The sequence below is a fragment of the Caloenas nicobarica genome, chromosome 4, assembly GCF_036013445.1.
Source record: "Caloenas nicobarica isolate bCalNic1 chromosome 4, bCalNic1.hap1, whole genome shotgun sequence".
Lineage (NCBI taxonomy): Eukaryota > Metazoa > Chordata > Aves > Columbiformes > Columbidae > Caloenas > Caloenas nicobarica.
The window spans coordinates 26,802,228-26,829,628 of record NC_088248.1 but is presented as its reverse complement, the minus strand read 5'-3'; the positions used below and the strand labels follow the sequence as shown (position 1 = coordinate 26,829,628).

General features: G+C 37.7%; 1 protein-coding gene across 3 annotated transcripts in view; it reads left to right on the top strand.

Annotated features, from left to right (window-relative positions):
* Positions 1-27,401, top strand: part of BMP2K (BMP2 inducible kinase) — a 58,186-nt gene that overhangs the window by 15,443 nt on the left and 15,342 nt on the right. For 2 of the 3 annotated variants that reach the window (XM_065633804.1, XM_065633806.1), the window contains exons 2-15: positions 850-968; positions 2,253-2,358; positions 3,819-3,961; positions 4,286-4,407; positions 5,430-5,511; positions 6,131-6,263; positions 8,783-8,886; positions 11,036-11,115; positions 12,756-12,916; positions 14,459-14,637; positions 15,673-15,762; positions 17,151-17,332; positions 19,405-19,562; positions 25,757-25,870. In XM_065633804.1, coding sequence (XP_065489876.1) covers positions 850-968; positions 2,253-2,358; positions 3,819-3,961; positions 4,286-4,407; positions 5,430-5,511; positions 6,131-6,263; positions 8,783-8,886; positions 11,036-11,115; positions 12,756-12,916; positions 14,459-14,637; positions 15,673-15,762; positions 17,151-17,332; positions 19,405-19,562; positions 25,757-25,870 — 1,773 coding nt within the window. The remainder of the gene's footprint in view (positions 1-849; positions 969-2,252; positions 2,359-3,818; positions 3,962-4,285; positions 4,408-5,429; positions 5,512-6,130; positions 6,264-8,782; positions 8,887-11,035; positions 11,116-12,755; positions 12,917-14,458; positions 14,638-15,672; positions 15,763-17,150; positions 17,333-19,404; positions 19,563-25,756; positions 25,871-27,401) is intronic. The other variant, XM_065633805.1, reaches the window with a different exon arrangement.

The window sequence follows — 27,401 nt, the reverse complement described above, 5'->3', positions numbered from 1 at the left end:
TGTGCTTTGAGGCCTTGAGCAGTAGTTAAGGCTAAGAGAAGACAGATAAAATGGGAGGTGGTTGTTTTTTCCCTTGGGTTTGCATGAGTGTTTGGAAGTACTTTCTGTGTAGGCTGTTTCGCTTCGCTTCTGTGTGTAATTCCTCTCTGCATGGTTCTTCTCTACTAGAGAAGAGAAAAACAAAATCAACTGCTGGGAAACTGGGAAGTGGGCTTGAGTATCTATATATGGCTTGCAGTTCATACTACTGTTGAACTAAGAATGCTCCTGATTGGACTAGTTGTGGGAAAAAGTTTAATTCTTAACTGCATATTTAGTATGGGTTTAAATAAAAACACTACTTTAGAATTGATTGCTTGCACCATCTGTGGTGAGGTTCTACCAGTCTTTAGACAATGCTGGCAAGTTGTGTGACTTCTTTAGCATCTCTTACAACTTCCTTTTTTCTTGTATTTTACTTTTTATGTTTTAAGATGTAAATTTAGGGAATTAATATTAACCTCTATCAAGTAGTGGGGGTACAGAACTTGTGAAGATCTGGAGAATACCTTCCCTTTGTTCATGTTTCTGAATGACTCTGAAAGCACTTCTGGGTTGATAATCTGCATACTTAGAGTCTGCACTGGGCTTTATAAATTTATTTGAATATGAAAATGCTTTAGATCCTTACCTTTTTGTCAAGAACACTAGACATAGGTGAAATGGACTGAGATGGCAAATCTTTGTAACTTTTACTCCTCGTGCAATGACTGACCTATACTTTCTCATTCATTTCTTAGTGTGTAGTGATGTTGGCTAGAGGAATAACAAACTTAAGTAGCTTCATTCAGTTGTAATTGTTTCTTCCAGGTGGCTTCTCAACTGTATTTCTGGTACGTACCCATGGTGGGATACGTTGTGCACTGAAACGAATGTATGTTAATAATGTGCCGGATCTCAACGTGTGCAAGAGAGAAATTACAATTATGGTAAGAAACTTGTTTTGTGTAGCTAGAGAATGTATTAATTTGTAATATACATACACCCGATGCCTCTTCAATGACAATGGCTTATAGACGACTTTTCCGTTTAACCTTGCAGTCCTGGTGTTACACCATTAGTTTCAGAAAGTAATGCTGAGTTGAGGGTTGGTATATTATTATAATTTTTAAAGCAATGATAAAAAATGTATTTCATACCACAGTCAATTTAGTTAGTAAATCTGGTTCCCAATTGAAAGTAACTTCTTCTGGTAGTTCTGCAGTGGTAACTTGAATTCTCAAGCCCTCTGTGTGCTACAGCTCTGTTAGCTGAATGACACTGCTGGTGGCTTCCACAGGTATTGTTATTTTGAGTAGATGTAAGCATGTTCTTGAAGTTGCCATCCAATGTGGAAATAACTGATAGGACTGTAGCACAACTCCCCTATATCATCAGAGTTTCTATTGTTTTTAAGCAGATGACCAGCAAACAAGGAGAAACTAGAAGATTTACTCAGGCACACTTGGGCTTATGATTACTTGACAGATAGAAAAAGGATTAAAGAAAAAAAAATAAATTAGTTGCTGACTGGGCAAGAGAAAAGCTGTCATACTGCCTTCCAGCAGATACTCTGAAGGTTGTCTCCGTCTTCAGAAACTTCTAGCTTACGTACGTTCTAATTATAGCAGCACCTATTTGATGTTAACAGCAAGTTACATTATAGGCAGAACCTCTGTAGTACAGATGACAACACTTCTATAGTCAGATGAGAAATAACCATTGCTTAACTCCACATGTAAAATGGCTCTTAAGTTGTTTTTTTGCTTGGGGACACCTTTGCTTGTATTTAATACCTTTGTAGTAGTTCAGAAAACAAGAATTGTGGCTTTTTGCTGACTACCTTTTTTAATAACCAAGACTCTCTTTCAGTTTAGCTTTGGATGGTCATGAGCAGCTGGAATAATCCATATCTCCTACATATCAAGGCTTTTGATATTACTACTTTGTAAGATTGTTTTAGCAGCAACAGTTCGAATGTGTTTGCGCTGTTCAACAAGTAGCACATAGATGTTCTTTTTTCAATAGTCATCGTGTTGTGTTCCATATGTAGCAGTCACTCTGATATTGCTGGCAGTGATAAGCTGATGTTCTGTGTTTGTGGTACTTTCTCAAGACTAGAGGCTGTGAGGCAGTGGCTAACTGAATTTGAAGTGCTCGTCTGAAAACTGTTACTATCTTTTATTTGTTTAAATTTTTCTGTGCTGAGGTTTACTGTGCACTTTCTCTTTCAGAAAGAGTTATCTGGGCACAAGAATATTGTGAGCTATTTGGATTGCACTGTTAACTCTGTCAGTGATAATGTTTGGGAGGTGCTCATTCTCATGGAGTACTGTCGAGGTAAGAGACAACTCCTAGGTTTTCAGATAAAATGCAGGGAAAATGTTTGTATTGATCCCCTGGGATTTTTACTTATAGTTCCCTTACTTGAACAGGATAACATATATATCTCACAGCTGGAATCCAGTTCTTTCTGCTTTTTTGTTTGTGTTGTTACTTAAGTGCTCAGCTGTTGAACACCGAGAAAATGTGAAAGTCAGTTTCGTGTGTCTTTGTAATTAAGTAAGATTAGAAACAGGAAAATTACTCGTATGAGGATAAAACAAAATCCTTCTGTTCTGCTGTTTATGCTGATCAACATGTAGCTAGAACATAATTGAATAGGAAAGACTGGCAAGCTTTTTGTTGCTGTTCTCCCTCTGCTATTTTTGTTTCAGATCACAATATTCAAGATTGTTTACTCTTTTCTGACAGGTGATTTGTTATAAATGAGCATAGCATAGTTAGTGTTGGTAATGCTGGACAAAAATGTAATAGTCCTGTGGCCCCGCTTTATAATTTAGCTTTGTTTTGAACAATATATAAAAACAGGTAGTTCTAGATTATTTTTCCCCAATCTCACATGTGCGTTTGAATAAACTTGCCATAGAGTTTAACTTCTGAAGTTAGTCTATAATTAGGATAGCTAGGTACTGACCTCATTGGGAAAGGAAATAAGAAGAGAACTTGAAAACTAATGGCCAAATTGTGGATCCTCTATGCTGCTTGTATGGGTGAGTTTCTGTACCCTTGTGAGAGCGCACTCCTGACTCCCTATCGATAGCATTCTTTCCTTAGCTAGAAAGGTAAACAGCCACATGGACGTCAACTGTCAGATGACTTGACAGTATCAGGACTTTTCTTTTTCCAAGCATCCTTGCTTAGCTGGAATGCTAAGGCCCTGCAGATACTGAGTCTTGCTTCATGTTAGTGTTAAGTGGGCATTGTGGTAGGAATAGCCTAGTATGATCTGGTAAAATTACTTAAAGAAACAGGGAAATGTTTCCTGATCTTAGGAAAAAAAAAAAAAAGTGAAGAGGTTCTGTGAGGTCTTTCTTGAAAGGTGGATTCAGGGTGCTTTTTTTTTTTTCTTTCTTCCTTTGTCTCCCAGAAAGACAAAGAGAGAGTGTCTAGAATATGAAATCAGTTGTTTTCTCTTGGCTGATGGGGCTTTGGCTAAGGATCTAAATGCAAGAAGCACTTTTAAGGTAACATCTTTGTGTGATGGATGCTTCCTTGTGTTTGCGACATTTTGTCCTACGTGGGTTTCAGTCATAGGTAATTCTTTTTTAATTCAAGACATAAATTTTTCTACCTAGGATGATAAGAGTGTGAATTTGGAAGACAGGTTTGTTTTATTTAAATACCATGACTGTGGAAAACTTTCTTGAATCTTATTTATGGGCAAAAAGCCAACAATGAAGTTTATACTTCTGTCCATGAAAGGAATTATTTAAAAAGTTACCATGTTGTTTCTTTAGCTGGGCAAGTTGTGAATCAGATGAATCAGCGTCTGCAGACAGGCTTTACTGAATCAGAAGTAATGAGAATATTTTGTGATACCTGTGAAGCTGTTGCTCGGTTGCATCAGTGCAAAACGCCTATAGTTCACCGGGACCTAAAGGTATGAACTTCAAAAAACAGGGATGTCTCTGTTAAAATTGATGATCTAGGTTAACAAGGATGAAGAATATAAGAGGTATTTCACTAAGATACTGTCTTCTAGTTAGGGAAGCATTTGCTCTTGGTGGAGCTTTAAACAGAGAGACTAAACCATAAGACCTCACTTATTGCTACTGCCAAGTCTATCAGTGTTGTGTGTGGTTTTTTTTTTTCTCTGCAAACTTTCCTGTTTGTGTGTGATGGAAAGAATGTATAATAACAGTTACCTGGGAAGTTAATACAATTGTTTTCCTCTAATGTTTCTATGTCTTGATTTCCTTTCAAGGTGGAGAATATATTGTTAAATGATAGCGGCAACTATGTTCTCTGTGATTTCGGCAGTGCCACAAACAAATATCTTAATCCCCAAAAAGATGGTGTTCATGTGGTTGAAGAAGAAATTAAAAAGTAAGTTCACTTTTAAGTGGCCTATCACAAGCAATGCTTGTGGGACCAGGAAATTCAGTGTGGTGTTGTGTGTTGTGCACATGTCTTACTAATATGAATTGTAACTTAATGGCTGGATTTTAACAAATGTTAGTGTAAATTGAGTAAAATAGTGGAACTATATGGTAACATATATTTCTTCCACTTATTCACAGATTGGTTTTGCACAACTGAGACTCTTAAGAATAAAACTGTTGGAAAACATGTGGTTTTGAAATAAAATAGTTCAAAAATATCTGGCTACTGGCTTTTTTAGGAGTTTGATATTTTAAGTTTCTGCTATTTTAGTCCAGCTAACAGTATGAGAGAAAAAAGAACTGGTGTAATTCAACATTAGAATGGATTTATATAGAGTCTTATTTATAAAGCAGAGATCCATGTTCATTCTTCTAGAGAACGATCAGAAAAATACTTTAACTTTTGTTACAGGCATGCTCTTGAAAACATGTATTAGTTTGGTTTTGCCCCTTCAGGCTCACTACTGCAGGAGAAGAAATAGAGGTTTCGTGCTCAAGTTGTAAAGCAATACAGTTGAGGTTTTTTCCCATCTCTGAAAAATAATTTGACTACAGGTTTAGTAATTATTTTGAGATGTTAGTGTTTTTAAGTCTATATTCTGTATGTTTCAATATGTGATAGGGATTACTCGTGTAGGATTTGTATGTTACATCTTTCAAATGACTGGTTATTGCAGTTATTTAAGCAAAATGATTCTTGCAAAAGTACATGTGCTGGGGAAATAACATGAAAAGCATGTTTTAGCTAACTTAAAATTATACGCAAGAAGAAATATTGTGTTGCTACTCCAAATATTCTCTGTGATGCTGCAAATACAATAAATGGCTTGACTTGCATAAGACAGTTCTGTGCGTATATCCGAACCTTCAGCGTGAACGGTATGTGCATCGTAGATGCAGGGAAACACACTTCCAGTTCTGAGGCATGTTTTTCATTTGTGTCTTCTTTTAATTGTGTACTGCTAGGTATACAACACTATCGTACAGAGCTCCCGAAATGATCAATCTTTATGAAGGAAAACCAATTACTACCAAGGCAGATATCTGGGTAAGCAAAAGATCAGGGACTCAAGAGATGGGATCTGAAGCGGGATGGAGTTTAAAAGCAGCTTTGACTAACTGAAAAACTAATTCTTCGAAAGTGAAATATACTATGCTGAAGATAGTAGAAGCATCTTTGGTAGTTATGTCTTCTGTAAAGAACATTAATACTATGTGTGAGCATTTTGAGTTAAGGGGGAGATGATTTAGAATTCTATTTCTTTTCATCTGCTCAGGTTGCTGCTTGATAGTCGGCAGTGATTTGTCATGGAAACCTATTGGCAGCATGATAAGGAAAAGGTGTTTTTATTAGATGTTGTGCTTAAGAGCCCTTGTAGTAAAGGAAAGACTAAATGCAGCAGAAACACTAGTGTTATTTCTGGGTGATATGGCAATGTGAATGCAGGTCTTGCAGTACATTCCAGTTTTGGTAGTTGGTTACCGAACATACAAACCAGTGGGAAAGAAAGCTTTTTTTAGAGCTGCTTTCTATGTCAGCTTGTCCCATCAACGGAGTGTTTCATAAGGCAGCTGTAGCTAGGATGCAATTTGTTTCTTGTTGGTGCTGCTTTATGGTGTAAATGGCTTGCCTTCATCCCTCTACAGTGCATGGATTTGTTTTACAGGCACTCGGCTGCTTGCTGTATAAGCTTTGTTTCTTTTCGCTTCCCTTTGGAGAAAGTCAAGTTGCTATTTGTGATGGAAGTTTTACCGTTCCGGACAATTCCCGATACTCTCATAGTATACACTGTTTGATAAGTAAGTATCTGAGCAGCATGGCAATTCTTGAGCCTCGTAGATCAAATAAAACACAAAAGATCCCGCTAATGTAGGTGAGTGACTGGGATGGGTGGTGCAGACTGGCTGGGTTCTTGAGTGAACAGCGGGAGTTGCTCCTGGCTACCATCTGTCTTGCAAGTCTTGCACTTGCCCTTAAAAGGAGGCTTTCTTATCCCTTTGCTCAATGGAGGACTGCGCTACAGGGTGCAGAACTGAGGTGCCAGCCTACAGAGGAATTTCAGAAACCTAGAGAAAACTACTTTGAAATGGTGCTAAAAGTGAGCCAGGTGAATGAAATACAAGCAAGTCTTTCCCTTGGACAAAGACAAGCTAACATGTTAAAATCAGCTACTGTATTCTGGACATTTAATGATTGAGTTGATAACTTGCAGACTGAAACAGAATAAACACTGCAAAGACCTACCAGATTAACTTGTAGTCCTCACGTCACAAGAGCTTTGTTGGAGTTAAAAGAACGTTTTGGTTTCTTTGGCAGGCATGGATTTTTTTTTTTTTCCTCAGATGTCCGTAAACCACAAAGGGATAAGGGGAAGGAAAAGAGTAGGTCTTAATTTATTCATAGTTCCTTTTTGTTCCTAAGTGTGTATCTTCTATGGAATGTCAGGCCGTTCATAGTATTTTTCTATTCAAGTTGGACAGTTGTGCTTAGAGGAATTGGGAGTGCAAGTTTAGTGTAGCAACAGATATGTACTGGGATGTATTGCACTGGGGAGCATTTTACAGTAGTTTGGTTTATCGAAGACAAATCTGATAAAGTTTATGCAACCCAGGGTGTCAGACATGAATGTTTGAAAGCACAAAGAGTATGGAGGAAATATGTGGACAACAACAAGCTCTGAGGCTAGTGATTAGTCTTGTATGCAAACACAGAGATAGTGGATATAATATTTACAGTAGTCATGAGTATTTTCAGTTATCTTTGTTTTCAGCTTCGAGCAGGTTAACTTCAAAGAGTGCAACTGACAAAATATGAAAAATTCAGGAAGTTTGAGTGGGAGCTCTTACGAATTATTTTTAAGTTGTGTTGACCACATAGGTGATGCTTTTATATGATAGGAAATAGCAAATCCAAGACACTTTTTTGAGCACACATTTCTAATTGAGAAGATGCAGTTTCCATGGTAAGCCTTTACCTTCTGTAAATACTTAATAACTGACACAATGAGGTATTCATTTTCAAATGATTAAATACTTTTCTCGGTGTCAGACAGTGCTCCTTTTATAGAAGAGTACAGATTTTAATCATGTCTTCATATAAGCGTGAAGGCCAATTTATTAAGATTCAATGAAGTTCTATGCCAAGATGAGCTGTACTGGCGTGGAATTTATGTGGGTGGGGAACAATCTAATAATGTAGGCTTCCCTTCCCATTTGGAATAGCAGCCCCAAAAAGCTGAATGTTCTCCACCTCATAAATCTAATATTTCAGAATTAAATGGCAGGAGTCACTTCGTAAGTGTTCTATTTCTGCTTAAAGGTCCTGTCACTGTTAATCTGCTTTATTTTGTAGAACCAATTGAAAATAAAACTTACTGTGAATTGTGTTGGCTGCAAAATAATGGCTTTAAGCAAAATTGTAGGATCTGTCTAAAATTACGTTAATTAAAAAAAAATACTTCATTTTTTACATCATCATGTTTAAGATTGGCTGTACTACTGAAGCATTTTGAAACTATAGCTTGTGTTTTCATATTTTGTTAATTTTCTTTGTAGCTGAACATCTTTTAGAGTCTCTGCTTGTTTAGAAAATCTCTTTCACTGTTTATTTAGGTTCCTCAGTCAGGCAAGATTTCCTGATTGTGTTCTCTGTCATATTGTAAATAATGTAAAGTAACTTTTATTTGTTTGAAAAGCAGCAAACCTTCTAATTTGGGAAGCTAATGTTTGAGAAGGATGTCAGAAATTCTGTATCTTTTCAGGAAAATGTCTTTTTTCATCCATGGAACTAGGTGTTTTTTTAATATAGGAAAGTGGGCATAGCCAACTAAACCTGAAAGACAAAAGATGGCATAGAACCTTAGCCTGATGCAAACAGTGAAATCTGTGAATTTTCTGTTAGGTACACTGAATTTTGTATTAACCCTGGGAAATGCTAGTACTATGCTTTGGTTTTGTTGTTTCACTTGGAAATTATTAATTACTACTGCAGTTTAGCTATCCTTTCCACAACTGAGTCTCAAAATGTCAAACAGTGTACATATTCTCCAATTATATTTGACCCAAGAAAGTATTTGACAAAAAGTAAATTAACAAACAAAGCAACCGAACAACCACCACAACAAACCAACCAACCAACCAGACCCCCACACACAAACAAGCAAAAAACCACCAACAACCCAAAAAGCCATAACAATCAGACGTGTTCTTTCTGGGGAAAGCTTAGTTGGTGGAATTGCTCTATTTCTTCTGGTAGCATGCTGCCTCAATAGGCTCTTTGATGTCCAATGGTGATAAGTTGGTTCTATCAATTTTTGCAGGATATATGCTTGAACCAGATCAGGAACAGAGACCTGATATCTTTCAAGTGTCTTATGTTGCCTTTAAACTTGCCAGAAAGGACTGTCCAGTGTCTAATATGAATGTAAGTAGTCTTTAATTTTGTTTATATTTTTAGTAGATTTTCTAGGTAGCATTGAGAAAGGTCTATCAAAGCAGCTGAGAAAGATTATTCCAATTTCTTTTAAACCTTGTTCCTAAATTTAAAACAGAGCAGAGTACATTTCGGGTTGCTATTGCACCCATTCACTGTTAACTCTCTGAACAAAATAGATTTTAGTTTTGAGGGCATAACTTAATGAATTGTATTGATACTGCACCAATACCAACTGATTTGTGATTTTAACCCTTGCTAATCTCTTGTGTCCAGTATAATTAATGTGTAAATATACTACAGAACTTAGACTTGTTGACAATAGAAGGTTTAATGTTGTAACTGTAGTGTCAAGAGCATTTATGTTTATTCTGGATAAACCGTTTTTTGTAATCATCCTTAGCAATTCTGTTTATCCGTTGGAAGGAGTACAGTGACCAGAAAAGCACCTTGGTTAGCCTGCATGTGCAGATGTAATTACTGTGCTATGGAATTTGAGGGCCTATCAGTGGTGTTCAGTGATTCCTGAGGTAGGCATTAGGAAAAATCCATCTCATTTAATTTTGGAATAGATGTCAATTCTAGTAACTCCTGCCTTCAGAGGCAGACAAGTGAACTTGATGAGATCCTTTTGAATTCTGTTGTTGTTGATCCTTGTAGAAGAAGGTGCTCAATAAATGTGAGTGTTGCTTTTTTTTGAAACTTAGGATAGGTTAAAAACAAGTCAGAAAACCTTAAAGTACTTACTGTCTGTAGGTAAAGGCTAAATTTCAAGTGTTTCAAATGGTTTTGCATTATGTTGTTGTGACATGTGGTTAGGAGGTGCAATAACTACACTTTCCCTTCAATACTTCATTCTGAAGTATGAGCAAGTATATAACTTTATCTTGGCATAGCATAATTTGGGACATTACTATGTTACTCATTGGAAGAGTTGTATCAACTTACTACAGTGAGTTGAATATATCTGTTTCTTGGTTTTTGTTTGTTTTTCCTTTTTCAGCTGTGGATAGGAATTGCCCGCTTGCTTGGCCCTTTGCCTTGAGACAGACATAGAAAAGTTAAAGTGCCTGGGGTATTCTTACAAAGTGAAGCTGTTTTGGGCACGCGATGAGGTGGTTTTGGTTGGTTTGTGGGGGTTTTTGTTTGTTTTTTACCATGTCAGTGTTATAATAGCAATAAGTCTATGTCCTGGTTCCTGTTGCTGTTGATTTCCTCTGTAGTACTTGCCTCTCTAGTGCCTGGTGCTGCCTTCAAAGAGAAGCAGCACAAAAACGTGCATGTGGGCACTCCTAACCCTCTCCCTCGAAGTTTCTTGAGAATATAAGAATGACCATTTTAGGTTAGAAGAGATGCTGGCTGAATCCAGTGTCCTGTCTTTGACAGCAGCTTATTTTTTCAAGGGAAAGTCAGAGTTATGCCTGTCTCTTTTAAACTCTTGACTAATTCCAGCCCTAACAGTAGTCTTCAGAAACAGTACTTGAAAACTGCTAACCGTCTGTGCTATTTGTGGCCAGATTTCGATTTGCTTGCTTTACTGTACATAAGGAGTTGGCATATGTGTAATTTGCGAGCGTATTCTTTCCCTCCCTCAGAACTGCCATTTGCCTTAGTTAAGTGCAGTTTAGGTGTGACATAGTTCATTCAGAAATGAAACTGAGATGGGGATAACTTAAAGGACCACAGAAGCTTAGATGCTGCATTGTTTTCTGGAATTTGTATTGCAGTGGAAGAGCTGCATGGACTGAAAAACTACTGTGGTTTCATCCAAAGGTTTAGGCTTTGTTTTAGTTCTTCAACTTGAGGCTAAAATAAGTGTTCTGTGCAGTTACAAGAACACATTTGGAGAAAATGTTTTACTTTATTGTTGATAGTTTGTAGTGTGTAAGTGAAGTAGTTGCTGTAAGAGTCAGACCAGTAATGTTTTTTGTGTTTTACTTTTGTAACAGATAAGTTAAAATAGAGATACTGTGAAATTAAAACACTTCCACTCTACAGTCATGTGAGTGAGTTCCACATGAAACCTTGTAACATGAAAAACTGGAAGCCAAGTATTCCTTTTCAATATGTAATGATTTTTTCTTTCAAGATTTTGTTGTGTGGTTTTTTTTTTAATGTATTCAAATTTATTTTTCCCAAGAATTCTCCTGTCCCTTCAACTCTTCCTGAGCCCATGACAGCTAGTGAGGCAGCTGCTAGAAGAAGCCAAATAAAAGCAAGGTGAGCAGTGGATGTGGCTTTACTTCTATTTTTTTACTAATACTATTAAATATTGCATTTGTCTGAAACCTGTTTTCGTCAGTTTGCTAATAAATGAAGAAGGATCTTAGTAGCAGAGGTCACTAGAATAGATAAACTGCAGTTCTAGTGCTTTCAAGATTCCACTGCATTGCTTTTTGCATTGCATTGAGAATCCACAGAGAGAAACCAAGACTGTTTTGTGATGGAATGAGGAAGTTCTAGCAGTCTGCTCCTGATCTACCTTATTTTCTCCTATTGGGATGAGTGAATTAAGAAATGAAAAGATGTTAGTGGGAGGTGAGGATAATATGGTGCAGGTAAACTGTTCTTAGGAGTTTTATTTAAATGTGCTATCATGTGGTTCTTGAAGGTAAATGGATTTTGTTCTTTCAAAAATTCCAGGTTTTATATCAAAATATTCCTTTTTAATTTGTACCTGTTAATAAACCAAAACCTTGGGAATTCCTAGCAATTCTTTTTATTTAATACTTCTGCTGTAGTGTCTGGTGTCTGCTTAATGCTAATGCTGGAAGAATCCTTTATGCTTTTGTTCCTTGTTAACAGAAGTTTGGGTTTTGAGTCTACCAACATGTCTGACTTAAGTACTTTGATATTGAGCTCTAATTATCAGCTCTGTTGCAACTCTGACTTCATTAGCCTATTGTGAATGAGAAGCAAATTAATAGACTCACCTAAGCTGTGTTTTTGAGCTATATACATGTGTTTGTGCTGTTGTAAGGTAATGTCACAGTCTGGATACGTTTTGGTTTTGCTGGCTGTGCTGTCAGCTGGTAACATGCAGCAGAAGGCAGGCCTAGACTGCAATAATGTTTTAAACTCTGACTAAATCTGCTAGACAAGAGTAGGAAGATTCACAGTTCTTCCTAAAAATTATTTTTCTGATGGCTTGGGTTACAGCAGGTTAAGGCAGATGGTGTCTTGACATAGTACGTGAGGAGCTGTGTTAGGTACTGGAGCTCCCATGGTGAATTACTGTTTTTGAGCAGCTGGGCAGTTTAAAAAATGCATACCTATAACTTGATAACAGGATTAAAGCTCAAAAGTACTTTGGTTTTCAACATCTTTATTACCCTGGTGAGCTGTTAAACAGCCCTGAAGTACTGAATGGGAGACATGAATATTTTGAGCAGTTTGTGGGTGTTATAACTGGTAGAGGCTAAATCTCTCTTTTGAACAAAATAGACATGAGTTGACTTAACAGAGAAGATTTTTAATCTTATTTCCTGTATGTATGAACAGCGATCATATCTCTAGTCATAGGATTGCTGATTCAAGCTCTGCACATACCTTTCACTACTGTAACCTCACAAAAGCTTGTACAGTGAAATTTTATCTAGTGCCTTGGTGTCCTTGGGAATAAGACTGTTTTCTACCTCCTTCATAATGGTGTTCTGCAGCAGTTATATATCCTGTGGCTGCAATGGTTGATGAGGGGAATTTTGGGAAACAAATGTTAAGGTGTTAAATTCCAATTCAGAAATAGAGCAGCACATGGTTAAGGTGTAATTGACCTGTTAAGAGAGATATCATGTCTACTTTGAGGAAGAAATAGTAACTTTTTAAATCAAGTCTCTTCTATGGAAAACTTGCTGTTTCAGAATAACAGATACTGTTGGACCAACAGAAACCTCAATTGCACCGCGACAAAGACCAAAGGCCAATTCAAGCACTGCCACTTCTAGCGTGCTGACCATACAGAGCTCGGCAACTCCAGTTAAAACACAAATTCTTGCTGAATTTTGTAATCGTGGGCAAAAAGGTAATTTATCAAAGTCTAAAGATGGACCAAAATAAATGAAGAAAGAATTTTGTATTTCTTTATTGCCTCTAGTAGGGATAACATTTGAAACTTAAGTTCATCTGTTTTTTTTAATATGCCAAAACCCAAATCTTCATCCTTTCTGAAACACTCTAAATGTCCAAGTAATAAATTTGATCAGATGCCACAAAAGCTACATACAAATAGTTAAGAAGTGAAGGTATTCTTATCATTGTGCTTAACAATGATTTTTTTTTTTAACTGGTTTTCCCACTGCAGACTGTGAGAGAAGTTCATGTTCAGCTTTGACTTTCAAATAATTCACTAAAAGTATTGAACTCGTCAGTAACAAACTGCTTTCGTTGTAATAGGAAGAATTTTTCCCTGTGCCTGATTAAGTCATGAGGTGTCCACAATATGTTGGTATTATGTGTAGGCTGGAACCAGGTAAAAATTTCACTTCTCTAGTGATTGACCACTGCATTTCATATTGCACTGTCAGTGTGATAGAGGGGCAAGAGAGGAGTAATGCAGGGAGACTCAAGTTAAATGGGTTTTCAATAAATCCTTTGAGTTTTTCTTTATCTCATTCAAAAAGAGTTCTGTCTCTAGTAAATATTCGCTTAAATAGTTTTAATTTATCTCTTGAATACTTTCCTAGTTACACTTTGTGTCTATTACAGTACTTGCACTGCAATACATATTTTGAGTGCTAAGCAAACTAGGGTTGGAAGTCACTGGCAGCACACTGCCTGGCAGTGCTGTTCTTTCAAAGACAAGATATTGCCCTATTGTTGTGTGGTTTTTTTGTGGTGTGGTTTTTTTTTTTTTTTAATTTTAAATTTTCAGGCTATCGAGTGTAGATTTGTTTCATGGAGGAGTAGTTTCAGTGGTGGTATTGGGAAAACCTCTAACTGAAAGGCCGCTGAGAATGTCTGTGTCACAGACGTAAACAACTTGTACTACACAGGATCCAAATAACATCCAACTGGGAAAGTGTTTCCTGTTATGACAAGGAACAGATAATTCCTGGGCACTTGAGAACATGAATAGAGTGTGCAAGAGAGATTGATTTATGTTAGTAACTGCTTACTTAAAAGGCTGCAAAAAGCAATTGAATTGATGAAATTAATCGTGTCCTATTGAAGGGAATCTGACAAGAGACCTGATGGTTCCCTTAAATAGATAAAAACATGTATGCTTTGTGTGCATACCAAATTGCATGCTTTGAGGGTTAGGGTTTGAGATAGAAGCTAAAACTCAAGAGTTAGTAAAGCAGAAGTCTTGAACCCAACTTCCTCTGTAATGAGACCAGAGGAATCTTCCTCCATCTTATAATTAGAAATTGTATATTGACGGGCCTGGAAGTATTTTTGAAGAAGTGAACTTAGTATCTGACAGCTTTACTAGTTGTCAGACTGGGAAGAGAAGTTTATGAATTGTTTCACCTTGTAAGCGTTCAATGAAAAAGCTAACTGCCAGGGAGCGCTCTAGCTCAGCTTCAGAGATCAGTATGTTACTAGTGTTGTCTGAATATTACAGGAACCACACGACCAGGGAATGAACAAGAAATATTACAGTCCCCAGGAACCAACCAACATCACCCACAGCAGAACCGAGTTCTCCAGCAACTGCAGCAAGGGGACTGGAGACTACAGCAGTTACACCATCTGCCTCACCAGCAGCAGCAGCCTACGATTCAGGATACTTACATTCAGCAGGTACAAGTCAAAGGTGTTACACAAATTGCTGTGAGAGACATATGTTGTGCTTGTTAATAACAGTTTGACTCACATGCCAGTTAAACATTTCTGCTGCTATGGCCTGCTGGTTTGCTGCTGGGAGAGAGAAAGGGATCATTGCACCTGCCCCTTCTTTTTTTACCTTTGCACATTTGTCTATTCATGGGCACTGTAAAGCTTAGCCTACAAAGTTGCTTTCTTTATGCTATCTTGTTTTTATTGTTTGACCCTGAATCTCAGCTTGCTTACAGTTCCTGCTCTGTGGCCCAGGTAAAGTTTTGTGTATGTGTAAAAATGCTTGAGATAAATGGTAGGAATTATCTAGGTGACAGTTCTGTGCTTGGAGTAAATGGTTACATACACAACATCTGAGTTGGATTTTTGCAATTTTTGCTTTCTTGGATTTTTCTTGGTCATTGACAAGCTTCCTCTTCTTAATTGTGCTGTCCACACAGGTTTTTCATGGTTACCGTGTATTCTAACACAGACAGCTTGCATACTGTTAAGTTGCTTAAGTTGTGTACTGTAAATAACTGTAAGCATAATGGAAGAGCAGCTGGGTCAGCCAAGAACTTTCAGATCCTGTCCAAGACATCTGTCGCTATTCCTCTTTTTTTTTTTTTTTCCCTTGTCTTGGGGCATGTTATTATTAAAGCAGATCTGAATTATTTTCCAAAAGGGCTCAGCGCTGGTGAATATTGCAGAAGTTGGGATGTGATTTGACTTGACTTAGAAAAGGCAGTGCAGAATGTGTAGTCTAATTTTTTTTTGTTAAACAGGCTAGTATTAATGGGGGAGGAGGTGCAGGGAAGAAAAGGAAAAGCTTCCAAATAGAGAGTCATAAAAATGCAGTGACTGAATTTCAAGCTGATTCTTGATTATGTGGTATCTTAACTGAAAAATGCTGTTGAGGCACAGAAGTGGTATTTTAATCAATGCATCTTCTAAATATCTGTATCTTTCTAAAGTAAGGATCATGACTTCTTAAAGATATTTTCTTCTTTTCAAATATAGTATCAACAAGCGATGCACCAGCAAATGGTCCAACAACAGCTGGTGATGCAGTCCATGTACCAGCAACAACCTTCACAGTATTCTGCTATGGTATGTCAAGAATGGAACATAAGTGGTTTGTAAATATATTGGGAAGATGCAGTAAGAGAAGTTTATGAGTAGTTGTAATGAGCTGTGGACACATTTGAGGGGAAGGGGGAAAGAAAAGTTGATCCAGACTTTCTTGAAAAAGCTTATCTGGAGTTGCAGTTATCTTAATCGGAAGGAGTATATCCTAAATTTCATTAAGTAGTTGTTTACTAATTTGAAACCTACTTGGTGCTTAAAGTTTCCAGTAACAACCATAGCAATGAATATATGTTATGCTACAGAGTGACAGAAAACACAGTGGCATTAAATTCCTACTCTAGGCCTAAGATGACTAAGTAGTTCAACAGTCTAAGTGGAGGTAGCCAGCAACTGCCTTTTTAGGCCCTATTGTGTATGTATTATAGTTATATAGTTGTGTTATGTGGTGGTTGCAGATGGAGGTGCACCTGAGGAAACCACGCAAAATTCCTCATCCTTAAAGCAGTGTTAAAAAAATATACAGGTGACACCCATAGATTACTGGATTTCTTAAAATAGGGGTGGCACGTTGCTTGTTAAAAAGGGAACAGTGTTCTGGAGTGGTATCATTCAGCCAAGGTTGTACAGAACAGTGTTTACAAGGCCATCTAGCCAAGAGAAATCCTTGCCTAATGGCATGCTGAAAGCACAGATACTGTTGTTAAAAACAAGTATATTGTGCAAAATACTGTTTCATACTGAGGTGTGTGATTAGAGGGATACTCTGGAAAATATATAGTCATTTGCTGACATTGAAGTTTTGAAACAATGGCTTCTCTACCGGTTGAATATTTTTAAGTACTTTAAAGCTGCATTTCAGAACGCAGCAGCTCTTAATGCCTCTCTTGGTTAAAATGGAGAAGGATTGTTATCATGTAGCTACTTACATAGTGGTTTCACAGAAGAGTAAATGTTCTTGCATATGCTGTGTGATGCTGCTGTAGCATGGTGGAAATGTACACATGTATAAAAAGTACAGATAAAGCAAGAAGGCTAACTGGCATAACATCTTTTTCAAAAGTCAGGAGCTATTGTCATGAAATTTTGATTAGTGATTTTTAAGAACAGTGTTAGGATGATAACAGGTTTCTTTGTGCTGCAGTAGCATATGCTTAGCTTGCAACAATTGCAAAAAGCTAAATGGTAATACATTGTCAGAGAAGACTGTCACTGACTTAGTGGGCAGTTTCTTTTGACCTGTCTAGTAGACAGGCTTGGCTTTTTGTTTCTGCTGGAGCTCCCAAGCTTTTCTGGAGTATGCTAGTTGTTGGTGCATTTGGCTGCAAGGCTGGTATTGTTACTCAGCAGAAGAGTTTTATGCTGGCCCAGGTGAATTTTAGTAACTTGATTGTTATCTTATTTTGGTGCAGCAATATCAGCAGGCTCTCCTACAGCAGCAGATGCTTGCTCAGCAGCAACAGCAGTTGCAACAGGTGTGGTCTCCTGAATATATCGCTTCTCCGCAAGACTTCTCACCAGCCTTGATCTCCTACCCTGGGTCGCTTCCAGTGCATGCTGGAACAGTGGCAGATTCTCCCTACCCTGCAAACAGGCAAGTATTTTGACACAGATGTGCCCAAGGGTTACTTATTGCTCACATGGCTAATTGTGATGAGCCCAACAGAATCCTTTCCTTAGGAATTACTTGCTTGCTTACTGAAAGCAGTTAGGTAGTTGCTGTTTAGTGGTAAAGGCTATTTTGGGAGGAGAATGGGACATGGAACTCATCAACAGATGAGCCTGGTTCAACTTCTTAAACAACCTGCCTTCCCCTTTTTCTCCTTCATGGACTTAATCCAGAAGCTGACTGCTAAGCACTTTGCTTTGGGTGGTCAGTAGCCTGTGTTTAATGAGGTAATGGGCATGTGAAAGTCATCTTAGACACTAATTTTATCACTTTATTGTCCTCCAATCCAGTCTGGAGGGTAGTTCTTTTTAAGAGAGGCTTCATAGTTGGCGTTTATTTGCTAGGGCTTCTAACTCTTGTGCCCATTGGTCAGTGGTCTGACTTAAGTATGTTATACCATGGAGTAGACCCAATCAGGGATATGGTCCCTTTGTAGAGGCCTGTGGACTTACCCTTGCTTAATGAAGCATAATAAATAATGACCTTCCCATGAAATCTTACTAAAAACAGCATGTGAAATGAAAAAACCTTCCTTTCCCAATTTAATAAAAAAATGTATGAAAATCACGTATTTGTCCTGTGTCACTCATGTTCTAGGATATATTTCCATACAGATAACTACTATAGTATATTGAAGGAGAAGCCCTTTGCACTTGTGGGAGTGCCAAAGCCTTCGGTGCAATCTTGACACAGGCTTTTAGTTCATATCATGACTTAGATGTATCAGGTGCTGCTGTCATTCTGAGTCTCTTCTGGGTTACAGTGTATTGAAAGAGCAAAAGGCAATATATTTTCCTGTTGTAGGAAGGATTGATACAATCTTGTATCGCACTGTGACCTGTTTGGCTGTGTTTTGCTAATTTGGTAATCTTATCCCTAGCGGAGGGGGTTATCCTGCACTTCTGTGCCCATATCTGAGGCTTACCAGCTGTACTTTGATCAAGTCTATTGCCAGACTACTTTTGTCTCAATTTCTGAAAGGAAGCATGCTAGTCTGGAAGTAAATGTGTATGTTTCTAGATTCTTTGTGGGTTTAACTGAAGATTTTGATCCTGCTGTTTAGCTTCACGTCAGTGACTGAGGGTAAGCAAGGGTTTGCAATGTGTGAGAATAATCTTGTAAAGCAAAAAGATGACTTCTTGTATTAAAGGAACAGGGGGTGAGTTTCTTTTCCCTTGCTGTGTTAAATGCATTGCAGTGTACTACCTGTCGCCCTTCTCTCAGCAGAAGGAGCCAATAGTCTTCTAGAATGGCAGCAGCCGAGCTGACAGGAAGGAGCCCATTGCCCTTGTCTTTAAGGGCTGCAGGTGTGGCCTGCAGAGCCTGGCAAGGCATAGAGAGAGAACCAGTTAGCAGACAGTAACTTCCTGATTGCTTCTTCCTTAGTCCACTTCGGACAAACAGAGTTAGTGGTAGCTGTAATTTGCTAAAACGTGCGTGAAAGGAAAAACGCATCTGGTCGAAGGTTTCCTTATCTCTGTAGATAAGACTCATACGTGCAGAAGCTGTCATGACAACTGGTTGTTTTAAGTTAATTGTATCAGTTGGATGGATGTAGAATTTAAAGACGCTTATAGTGTCTCACAAGAAAAGAAATTTGAAAATAGAGAATGGATGAAAACTTCAGACATTTATTAGAGGTTTATTGCAAAAAACAAGCCTGTCTGCTATGGTGGTAGAGAAATGAACACAGGGAAAAGACGATGTTTGCCCTTGCATATTGTCTTGATGAAGGTTTCTGTGCTTTGCTTACAATGAAAAAGTGCAAAAAGAAAGATCCGAGGATTTCATACAGAAATTATGCGATCAAACCACATACTTCAAGTGATCCATTTTATCTTCAGTTACCTTGAATATGCGTTTGGGATGAGCTGTTCATGCCTGTGTGTTACTTTTATGTAGCATTTTGGCATAATGAAGCATGTAATAGATTTGCACCTTTATAAACAATTTTGTTATGTTTCTCTTTTATTTGTTTCCATTAACTGACTTTGCAGGTCAGGTATTCCTGATGCTGAGGCAGTCACCACTTACTCAAAGCAGAACATCAATAACCCACCTGATATGTCAGGCTGGAACCCATTTGGAGAGGACAATTTTTCCAAGTTGACAGAGGAGGAGCTGCTGGACAGAGAATTTGACCTGCTAAGATCAAGTAAGGGACGTTTGAAGGCTTATTTTGCTTCACAGTAAATAAGGGCTCTGTGGTTGCTCAGCAGTTCTAACACTTGGCTTGTCTAAGGGCCATGCAGTCTGTGTACAGAAAATTCTTTCGGAGCGTTTGAGGGCAGAGTTGGGCCTGTCTCCTTTCTTTCCTTTCCCTTTTTGAAAATGTGCATCCACTAGGAACTCACTGTCTAAAATTGGTAGTTACTGGCAGAAATGGTTACACATTAGCTCCTAAGTCCTGCTTGTGTCACCTTGATTGTCAAGAAGCTCTGAACAGCAGAGCTATGTTGTCAGATAAGAAGAAAAGTTTGGCCGTTTGCTTTATTCCTTTCCAGCTTCTTTCTTGCACACCAAAGCAGAAGATTCTGTGGGTCTGATACGTCCTTTGAAAATGCCTGAAAGAAAATGGACCTATTACATTATGTTAATGTTCTGTAATGTCCTTTTTGATGAGTGGCTATGTGTAAGGGCTGCTTTATTGTTCTGATATGGCAATAGTTGAATAAACTTTTTCCTCTTGAAGTCAGGCTTTTCTTAATTCCTTAACACATACTCACTGGATGGTCTTCCTAAAGCTGGTTTTGTCACGGTCGGATTTATTTGTGAGACTTGCAAGATGTCACAATGTCAAAAACCATACTGTATATACTCGGTGGACTGTCAGCAAGTTCCTTGCAATTAAAAATGCAGTAGAATTGAATTTCAAATGATTGAAAAAAAAAAAAAAAAGAAAATCAAAAAACCCTATGCCTTCAGTTGGGTCTTTTTCTTCTTGGTTTTCTGGTTGCTTACATGTTGCTGAGCAAGATGTGCACATTACCTAAGGAAAGTTGGGATTTTGATTTTTGGTTTTTTTTGTTTTGGGGTTTTTTTGTTTGTGTGAGGTGGTGTGTTTGGTGGTGGTTTTTTTTTGGTGGTGTTTGTTGTTGTGTTGGGTTTTTTTGGTTGTGTGTTTTTTGTGGTGGTTTTGTTGTTGTTGGTTTTTTTTTCCCCAGACTCTAGGGGTAGTTGATTTTTTTTTTTTTTTTTTTTTCCACTTGTATCCTATGTTGATCAAATGAGACTCCTATTTTTGAGGGGTGGAGGTAGCCTGCACATATTTTAGAGTAGGATTACTTATTGCAAGCTGGGGAAAATGGCTAATGTACTGGCCAAAAAAATAAGTTCCCTTTGTGAATATAAGTTTAGAATTTGAAATTATTTAGAAATGAATGTCTTAAGGCATGCTGCTTCCAAATGAAACCTTGGCAGTCTTTTGATATTATGCACTCTTGAATCTGCAGAAGGTTAGCTTCGACCAAAAGGTCAGCACACTATTACCTGTTTCTGGTAATGCTGGAAAATGCTATACAATAAATGTGCTTGCCTGAAGTAACTGCCTAGGCTGGTTATATTAGGCTGAGGAAATAGACATTGTTAGATAAGGTGAGTCATAAACCAAACTTCTGCAAGTCTGTTGTAAAACAGTGTGATTGTTCATAAATTTGAACAGAATACAGTCTGAAATAATGATATCCAATTGCTTATAACTCATTGTTTTTAAGAATGCGATTTTTCCTTTTTCTTGCAGGCTCTAATGAGCTTCATATAAGGATGTTTAATCAGAAGGTTTTACAACAGTCTTTGACACCTAAGTTACATGTATTTTCTTCTGTACACCTTGTTGTTAGGACTTAAGACTTTGTATTTAGATTAGGTTACAAGAATTGGTTACAGAACCCTACAAAACAAAGCAGAGGGTTACTGAGACAACCCCAAAATTGTTTAGAGGCTGTCGTTATCTGCCTAAGTCAAGCTCACGAAGTGAGAGCATGACAATGCAATCCAATTGCAACTCCTTTCTGTATGCTACAATGCTGACTTGCATCAGTCTTAGTAAAGGAAAAAAAACCTTGGAGCTAGATGTTGCTAACTGCTGTATCTAAATCTCTAGCAGGAAGAACAGTGACGTAACTCTGTAATTCCTTTGTCCAGTTTTTGTACAACGTCTGTGAAAATAGTCTGAAGTTTTTAAAGACTGAATTAATTTAGCCATGTTCTTGGCTTACCTCTTGGTTAAGATAATTCAACACCCAGAAGAGCTGGATGTGATAATAAACTTCATATGCTGTTATGAGAAAAGTTAATATAACAGCATAGTTCTGCTTAGTAATAATCAGCATTAGGATTTTTTTAGTCACTTGAATACAGAAAATGTTTGAAAAAAAAAAAAAATGGACTAATGGTACACTAGATGGCAGGCTTGTTTATACATAACCTGAGATGCAGTTTGAGCTTTTCTTAGGCCTTTTGGGTTAGTTTCTGTTAAAGTGGTCCAGTGCAGAGGGGGAACATTGCTTGTTTTAATCTCCGCGTGTGTGTGTGTGTGCACACATAGACACATACATCAAAGACTTCAAAGATCTGATAATAAGTGTCTCTTGTGCCAAAGATCATATTAACTTACCTTGCAGTGTTAATGCCTGTATTGCAGGCAAAGCAGAAATATTTATACTTAATTTTGTATACTGGTACTGTTTCAACATTATGTGGAGTAATGAGAAATTCAGTGATACATTGTACCATTAAAGCTTAGACCTATTCATTTGTCTTTAGTTGTAGAATACTTCCTACTATTTTCTCAGATAAATCTTAAGGATTCAGGCTCAAATCTCTTTAGATGTAGGTTATCTCCTATGAGACAAAACTGCTGTTTACTACCAAGTAATTTTTTTCTCCATTTTTGACTTTACTGTCAATCATTTTGCCTTCTAAAGGAAGGAGAATTGAAGATATGGGTTAGTTAAACTTACATTAGTAACAGAAAATGTAACAATTTGTCTTTTTGCAGTGTGATGTGGGGCTGAGTAGCATTCAGAACATTAATCCTTTCTTTCCACTTCCCAAAGCGTGGTTTGTATTGTTGAGCTGATACTTTTATACATAAATTAAAAAGAATTTAAAGTGAGTTAAATTTTTTCAAAGCCACTGTGTTCATGACAGTAATACACAAGTAATTAAATATATGCTGCCTTTGTTAGAGTATCAAGATGTCAGCACAGTTTTTTCAGACTAACATCAGTCTTTATCATAGCATGTGTAGTGATGAGTATTGCTGTGATAATCACTTTTCCTTTAAAATGGAGCTAAATTGTAGAACAGAATACCTTGCTTACACTGTGAAAGTTTTCATAGTAAAAAGATTACTGTTTCTGTAAAAAGTGATGTGCAGTTGAATGAAAATTTCTAAACTGAGCACCTTTGCAGAGAACTGTGATACAGAGTTACAGGTTAAAGTTCCTGGGTTTTGTGTGCACTGTTGTTTTGACATTGTTGTTGTCATTATTGGCATTAATGATGGTCCAAAAGCAACCTGAGACTGTGACAATGTTGTGAAGAAATTAATTTCTTACAAAGAGCTTCTATAACCACTTAATCTGTGCAGAATTGGGAGCCAAAGAGACAAGTCAGCTTTCTCACCAGGAAAAGTACTACCACAGCCTTCATGCTGAGTTGCAGAAAGATGCTTGTTAGGCCCAGAATCATCTTGGTGCTTCAACAGAGACAGCTGTGGGTGCAAAGACTACTAAGCCTTGTGCATGTCTGCTTTGCAGTGTGTACAGTATGAAGGAGCTACTTAGGCCATCTGTGCAGGAAAGAGCTATGGTTCTTACCAGGTTGTCTTTGTGCATGGCTGCTGCTTGTACTTCTGAAAGTTCTGAGAGAGCTGAATCTTGTGCCTAGCACTTGAATGGAAACAGCTGGATTCCTTGTTCCTGGTTTTAAATAACTGCACCTTTCTATGGAAAGGTCTGCTGTGCCCTGTGGCACATGGTCATGTCTTTGGCAGCAATCTGAGCTGCATTCATATGATGATTCACTGAGGGGAAAAAAACCTTGGATCTTTTTGAGGAAGTTCCATCTGAAGAACAACAACGTTTAATACTGACAGTCCCATTGAATCTACTTCTGCTTGCCTGAAGCTAGAGGAACCATCACTGTCTATTTTCTCTAAAACGCTCTGATAAAGGGAAGTGGGTCTTTTTAAAAGGTGGACAAATGATACCCGAGCCACAGAATACTGAAAAAAGGGCTCATCCTTTTCCAATAGCCTTAGATTTGATGAATTGACAATTTTAAAACAAATTTTCCAAGGACATGTATCCTCACTGTGTGTGAGTCTAGATGTCACAGAGGGGTTGAAACTTCGTATTTTCTCACTTTGCCTAATTTTTCTTGCCTACTTAGCCTTTCAGTCCATTTTGTTATCCACTATCCCTAGCCCTGCTGCACAAGTTGGGAGATCTGATCATCATCTGGGGGCTTGAACTTCCTTCTGTAGTTTCATGTGTCAGCATGTGCAGGGACTCTCCCAAGTGTTGTTGCACCCTTGAAAGTTTCTCTAGAGTTTGCCCGCAAGTTGTGCAGCAGTCAACTGGTCTTCCTCTGGAGGCAGGACACTAAGAATTATGGAACAAATACATCTCTCAGTCTGCATTTGTAAAGATGCAAGTTGAAGGTCGCACACATTTTTTCAAAGATAAAACTCAAAAATACCCAAACAAACAAAACCAAATCAAATGAAAACACCATCCTCCCCAAAACAAGCAAACAAAACCAAAAAGCAAAAGACAAAACCAACCCATTCTTCCTTGAGGAGAGAAGGCCATGTCAGTATGGCTGTTAGGATTCTTAACTTCTTAACTTACTCTTAACTTAAGAGTAAGTACCACTGTTGGATGTGATGCTTGGCAGTTGTTACTCTTTAAGGGTCAAAGCTGATGGTATAAAACATGCTTGGCTTTTGTTCATCTTTGCTAGTATTCTCTTCTGTATGCCTGTGCCACTGAAAGATAATTTTGTCTGGATTGGTTAGACTCTGCCTATTTCAATATATATATGTTGAGGTGAGATCAGCTACTTCATCTCCTGCACCAGGGCTCCTCAGTTGGTATTCAGTTTTAAGCAGGGGTTGCCTGTAATGGAACAACTCCCACTCATATTTCTTTGGAGAGTCTAACAGTAGGTAAGAGGAAGACACTTCACATTTCAGTCACTTTTATATGAACAGAACCCTTGTCTGTGAAAACTGGCATGTAATTTCAAAACTCTTGGGCTTTGTATACGGGGTTAATATGCGTATGTCTAAAGTAGATTAGCTTGCTGTCTAGTCCCTGGTGGTTGTCTTAGTAAAGCCTCCTGGTTGCTGCTTTGAAGGACTGAATAGAAAACGTGCAGGTAGCTTGATAGATTATTACGGCACAGTTTAGCTGCATTTCTACAGTGGTAAATTGTCAAGAAGATTATGCTGCAAATGGTTTAGAAGAGCAGCTGCTTGCTATGAAAAAGGGGAAAAGCAAAATGCGGTGTCTTCTCCACAGAGGATGTGGGATATTAGCTGAAGATGGAACGTCGTGTCACGGTGGTGTGAAGTTGCTGATGGGTTTTCCTGGACCCTCCTGAGCTGTGACGTGGTGGTAGGGCTTGGACAGTCTGGGTCTTAAGTTGGCTGCAGTTTTAGCATAAGAGCTTAGACAGAAAAACCTGTATTTCCCATTCGTAGTGCTACTAATTTTTGACTGTGTTAAACACCTTTTGTATTTCTCCTTTTAAAAGACAGTAAATCGGTATCCTAAAGGTTGAACACCATTCAAAACAGACACTACATTTCTTCATATTATGTGACACTGAAATTGGTTTTAATTACAAAAAGGTGTTACATGTTTAATGAAAAGTATTGCCAGCTATTTTGCTGGGATTGTCACCTTCTCTCTTTTTGTGGCAAAGGCTGGCCAAAACTTGGATATATAATGAATGACTTTGTGTTTTAGATAAGCACGGTGATTCTGGCTTTGAAACTTCAAGAGCATAGAGGACTAGTGATTCCTATTACAGAGGGCATAGACCGCAAATAAACTGTAAGAGAGCTCCTCATTTAAAGCATTCCATCAGCAATTACATGATACCTTTGGTGGGACAGGGTGATTAACAAAAGATTTGTGCGGATGAATTTTCCTGAATGATCAAAAGTGTAAATTCAAGATGTGGGATATCCCTAAACCATACAAAAAAACCTAATCAAGAATATATTTCTCCCTTACTCCATACAGCAGATATCTTTGCATAGATGTAAGACCTGCCATTTTTATTTTATTTTTTTGTTTTGTTTTGGGTTTTGTTTGTTTGTTTGTATTTTTACAGGCAGGCTGGTGGACAGGAGAGCATCTTCAGATAAGAATGTGGAGTCACACACTGCTCCACAGAAAAACACTCCTGAAGATCCCTTTGCTTCAGTTCCTTTCATTTCTCACCCAGGCAAGTTACATCTGTAACATCACTACCTCATATATATGTATACATATGTATATGTGTATATATATACACACATGTATCGGTTGAACTGTGTACATCCACTTAAATGAGCAAAGAAGGATAAAGGTGTTGGCTGCCTCATGACAGCAGACCGCCTGGTGTGTGTTTGTTTTTTGTTTTTTTTTTTTTTTTTTAGAACATTGATTACCTCCAATTAAAAAATACTTCTGCATCCAATTCCTGGTACTTTTACGGTGTCCAGACTATGTAGTCTTGACAGTGCAAATACATTAGACCAATGCAGTGTGAATCACTTATGTAGAACCAGAAGAGCTTTTGGTAAATGCAAATTACTTGCTAAGACCAAATTTTGCAACTTCCCTGTAGTCTGCTTCCTGTTCCTGCTGTTTCTTTTGTTAAGACTGTAAGCTTCTGCATTTAATGCATAGTTTTGGTGCAACTTGAGTCAAAACAAGCAAAATATCTGATGTCATCTGTACATTTGGAGGGGAGGGGGGCGGTTCATAATTGTGTTTCAGTTCAGTTTGGGCTACTTTTACTTTGGATGGAAGTAAAAATAGTATTGTATGTGAATATTGACTGTGAATGTGCCACAGGTACCAAAAAAATGTATTAAAGTCTATATGACAGTTAAATGGTAAAAAGAGCTCAATCTACTTGTGAAGCCACTTAGATGCCTATCTAAATTTTGTTGAGAGTGTTTGTGTGATAAAGATGCCTTAACATGACTTTTTAAAGCTATTCCTATTGGAGTTCAAAAGCTCAAATGAAATATTTTAAAATAAATCACTTGAGGTCAACCTCAGCTAGTATCTGTGTTTCCTTTTGGTTTTGTCTTGCATTCCTAAAGATCATCTGCTAGGGCTGCCTGATGCTTACAAGTGCTCTTTTACGTGGTGAACAGGAAAATGCTGTTGTATGCTACAAGGCAATTTGTAAAAATATCTCTGCATGCAGGTCCTCTTCTGTTGTTAGAGACACTCGAATTATTTCTGCTTTGTCTATTACTGTCTTTCTCTTTTTGTTCTTATTCAGAAAGAACAAGTTTACCATTTATCATCCTGTTAATATTTGGTAGTTCAAAACAATATGAAAGCAGTTCTTAAGTGAAGAACTGTTTGCTCTCTATATAGGTGGCAGTTCAGAAGCATTTACACTATAGTCTTCATTAAAGAGGTTTCTTTGTTTTATAGGTGAGCCTAAATCCACGTTCAAAACAACAACAAAAAAACCTCATCAAGTCTTATCAGGTTACTTGAGTGTTCATACCCATGTGTCTAAGGGATTTCTTTTTTTTTTCCACCTTAGGTCTTAGGAATTTATTTGCTCATTGTTGTTTTTCACATAGTTGTAGCTTAGATTTTAATGAATGGCCTCCCTGTATTTTGTCATGGGTTTTGCTTTGGTTACTTTGAATCCAAGCTTTAATTTTTGACATACTAAAAAACAGGGGGAGATACCTTCTCTTCAGGGAAAAAAAAAAAACAAGTTCATTCACAACTCAAAAACCAGA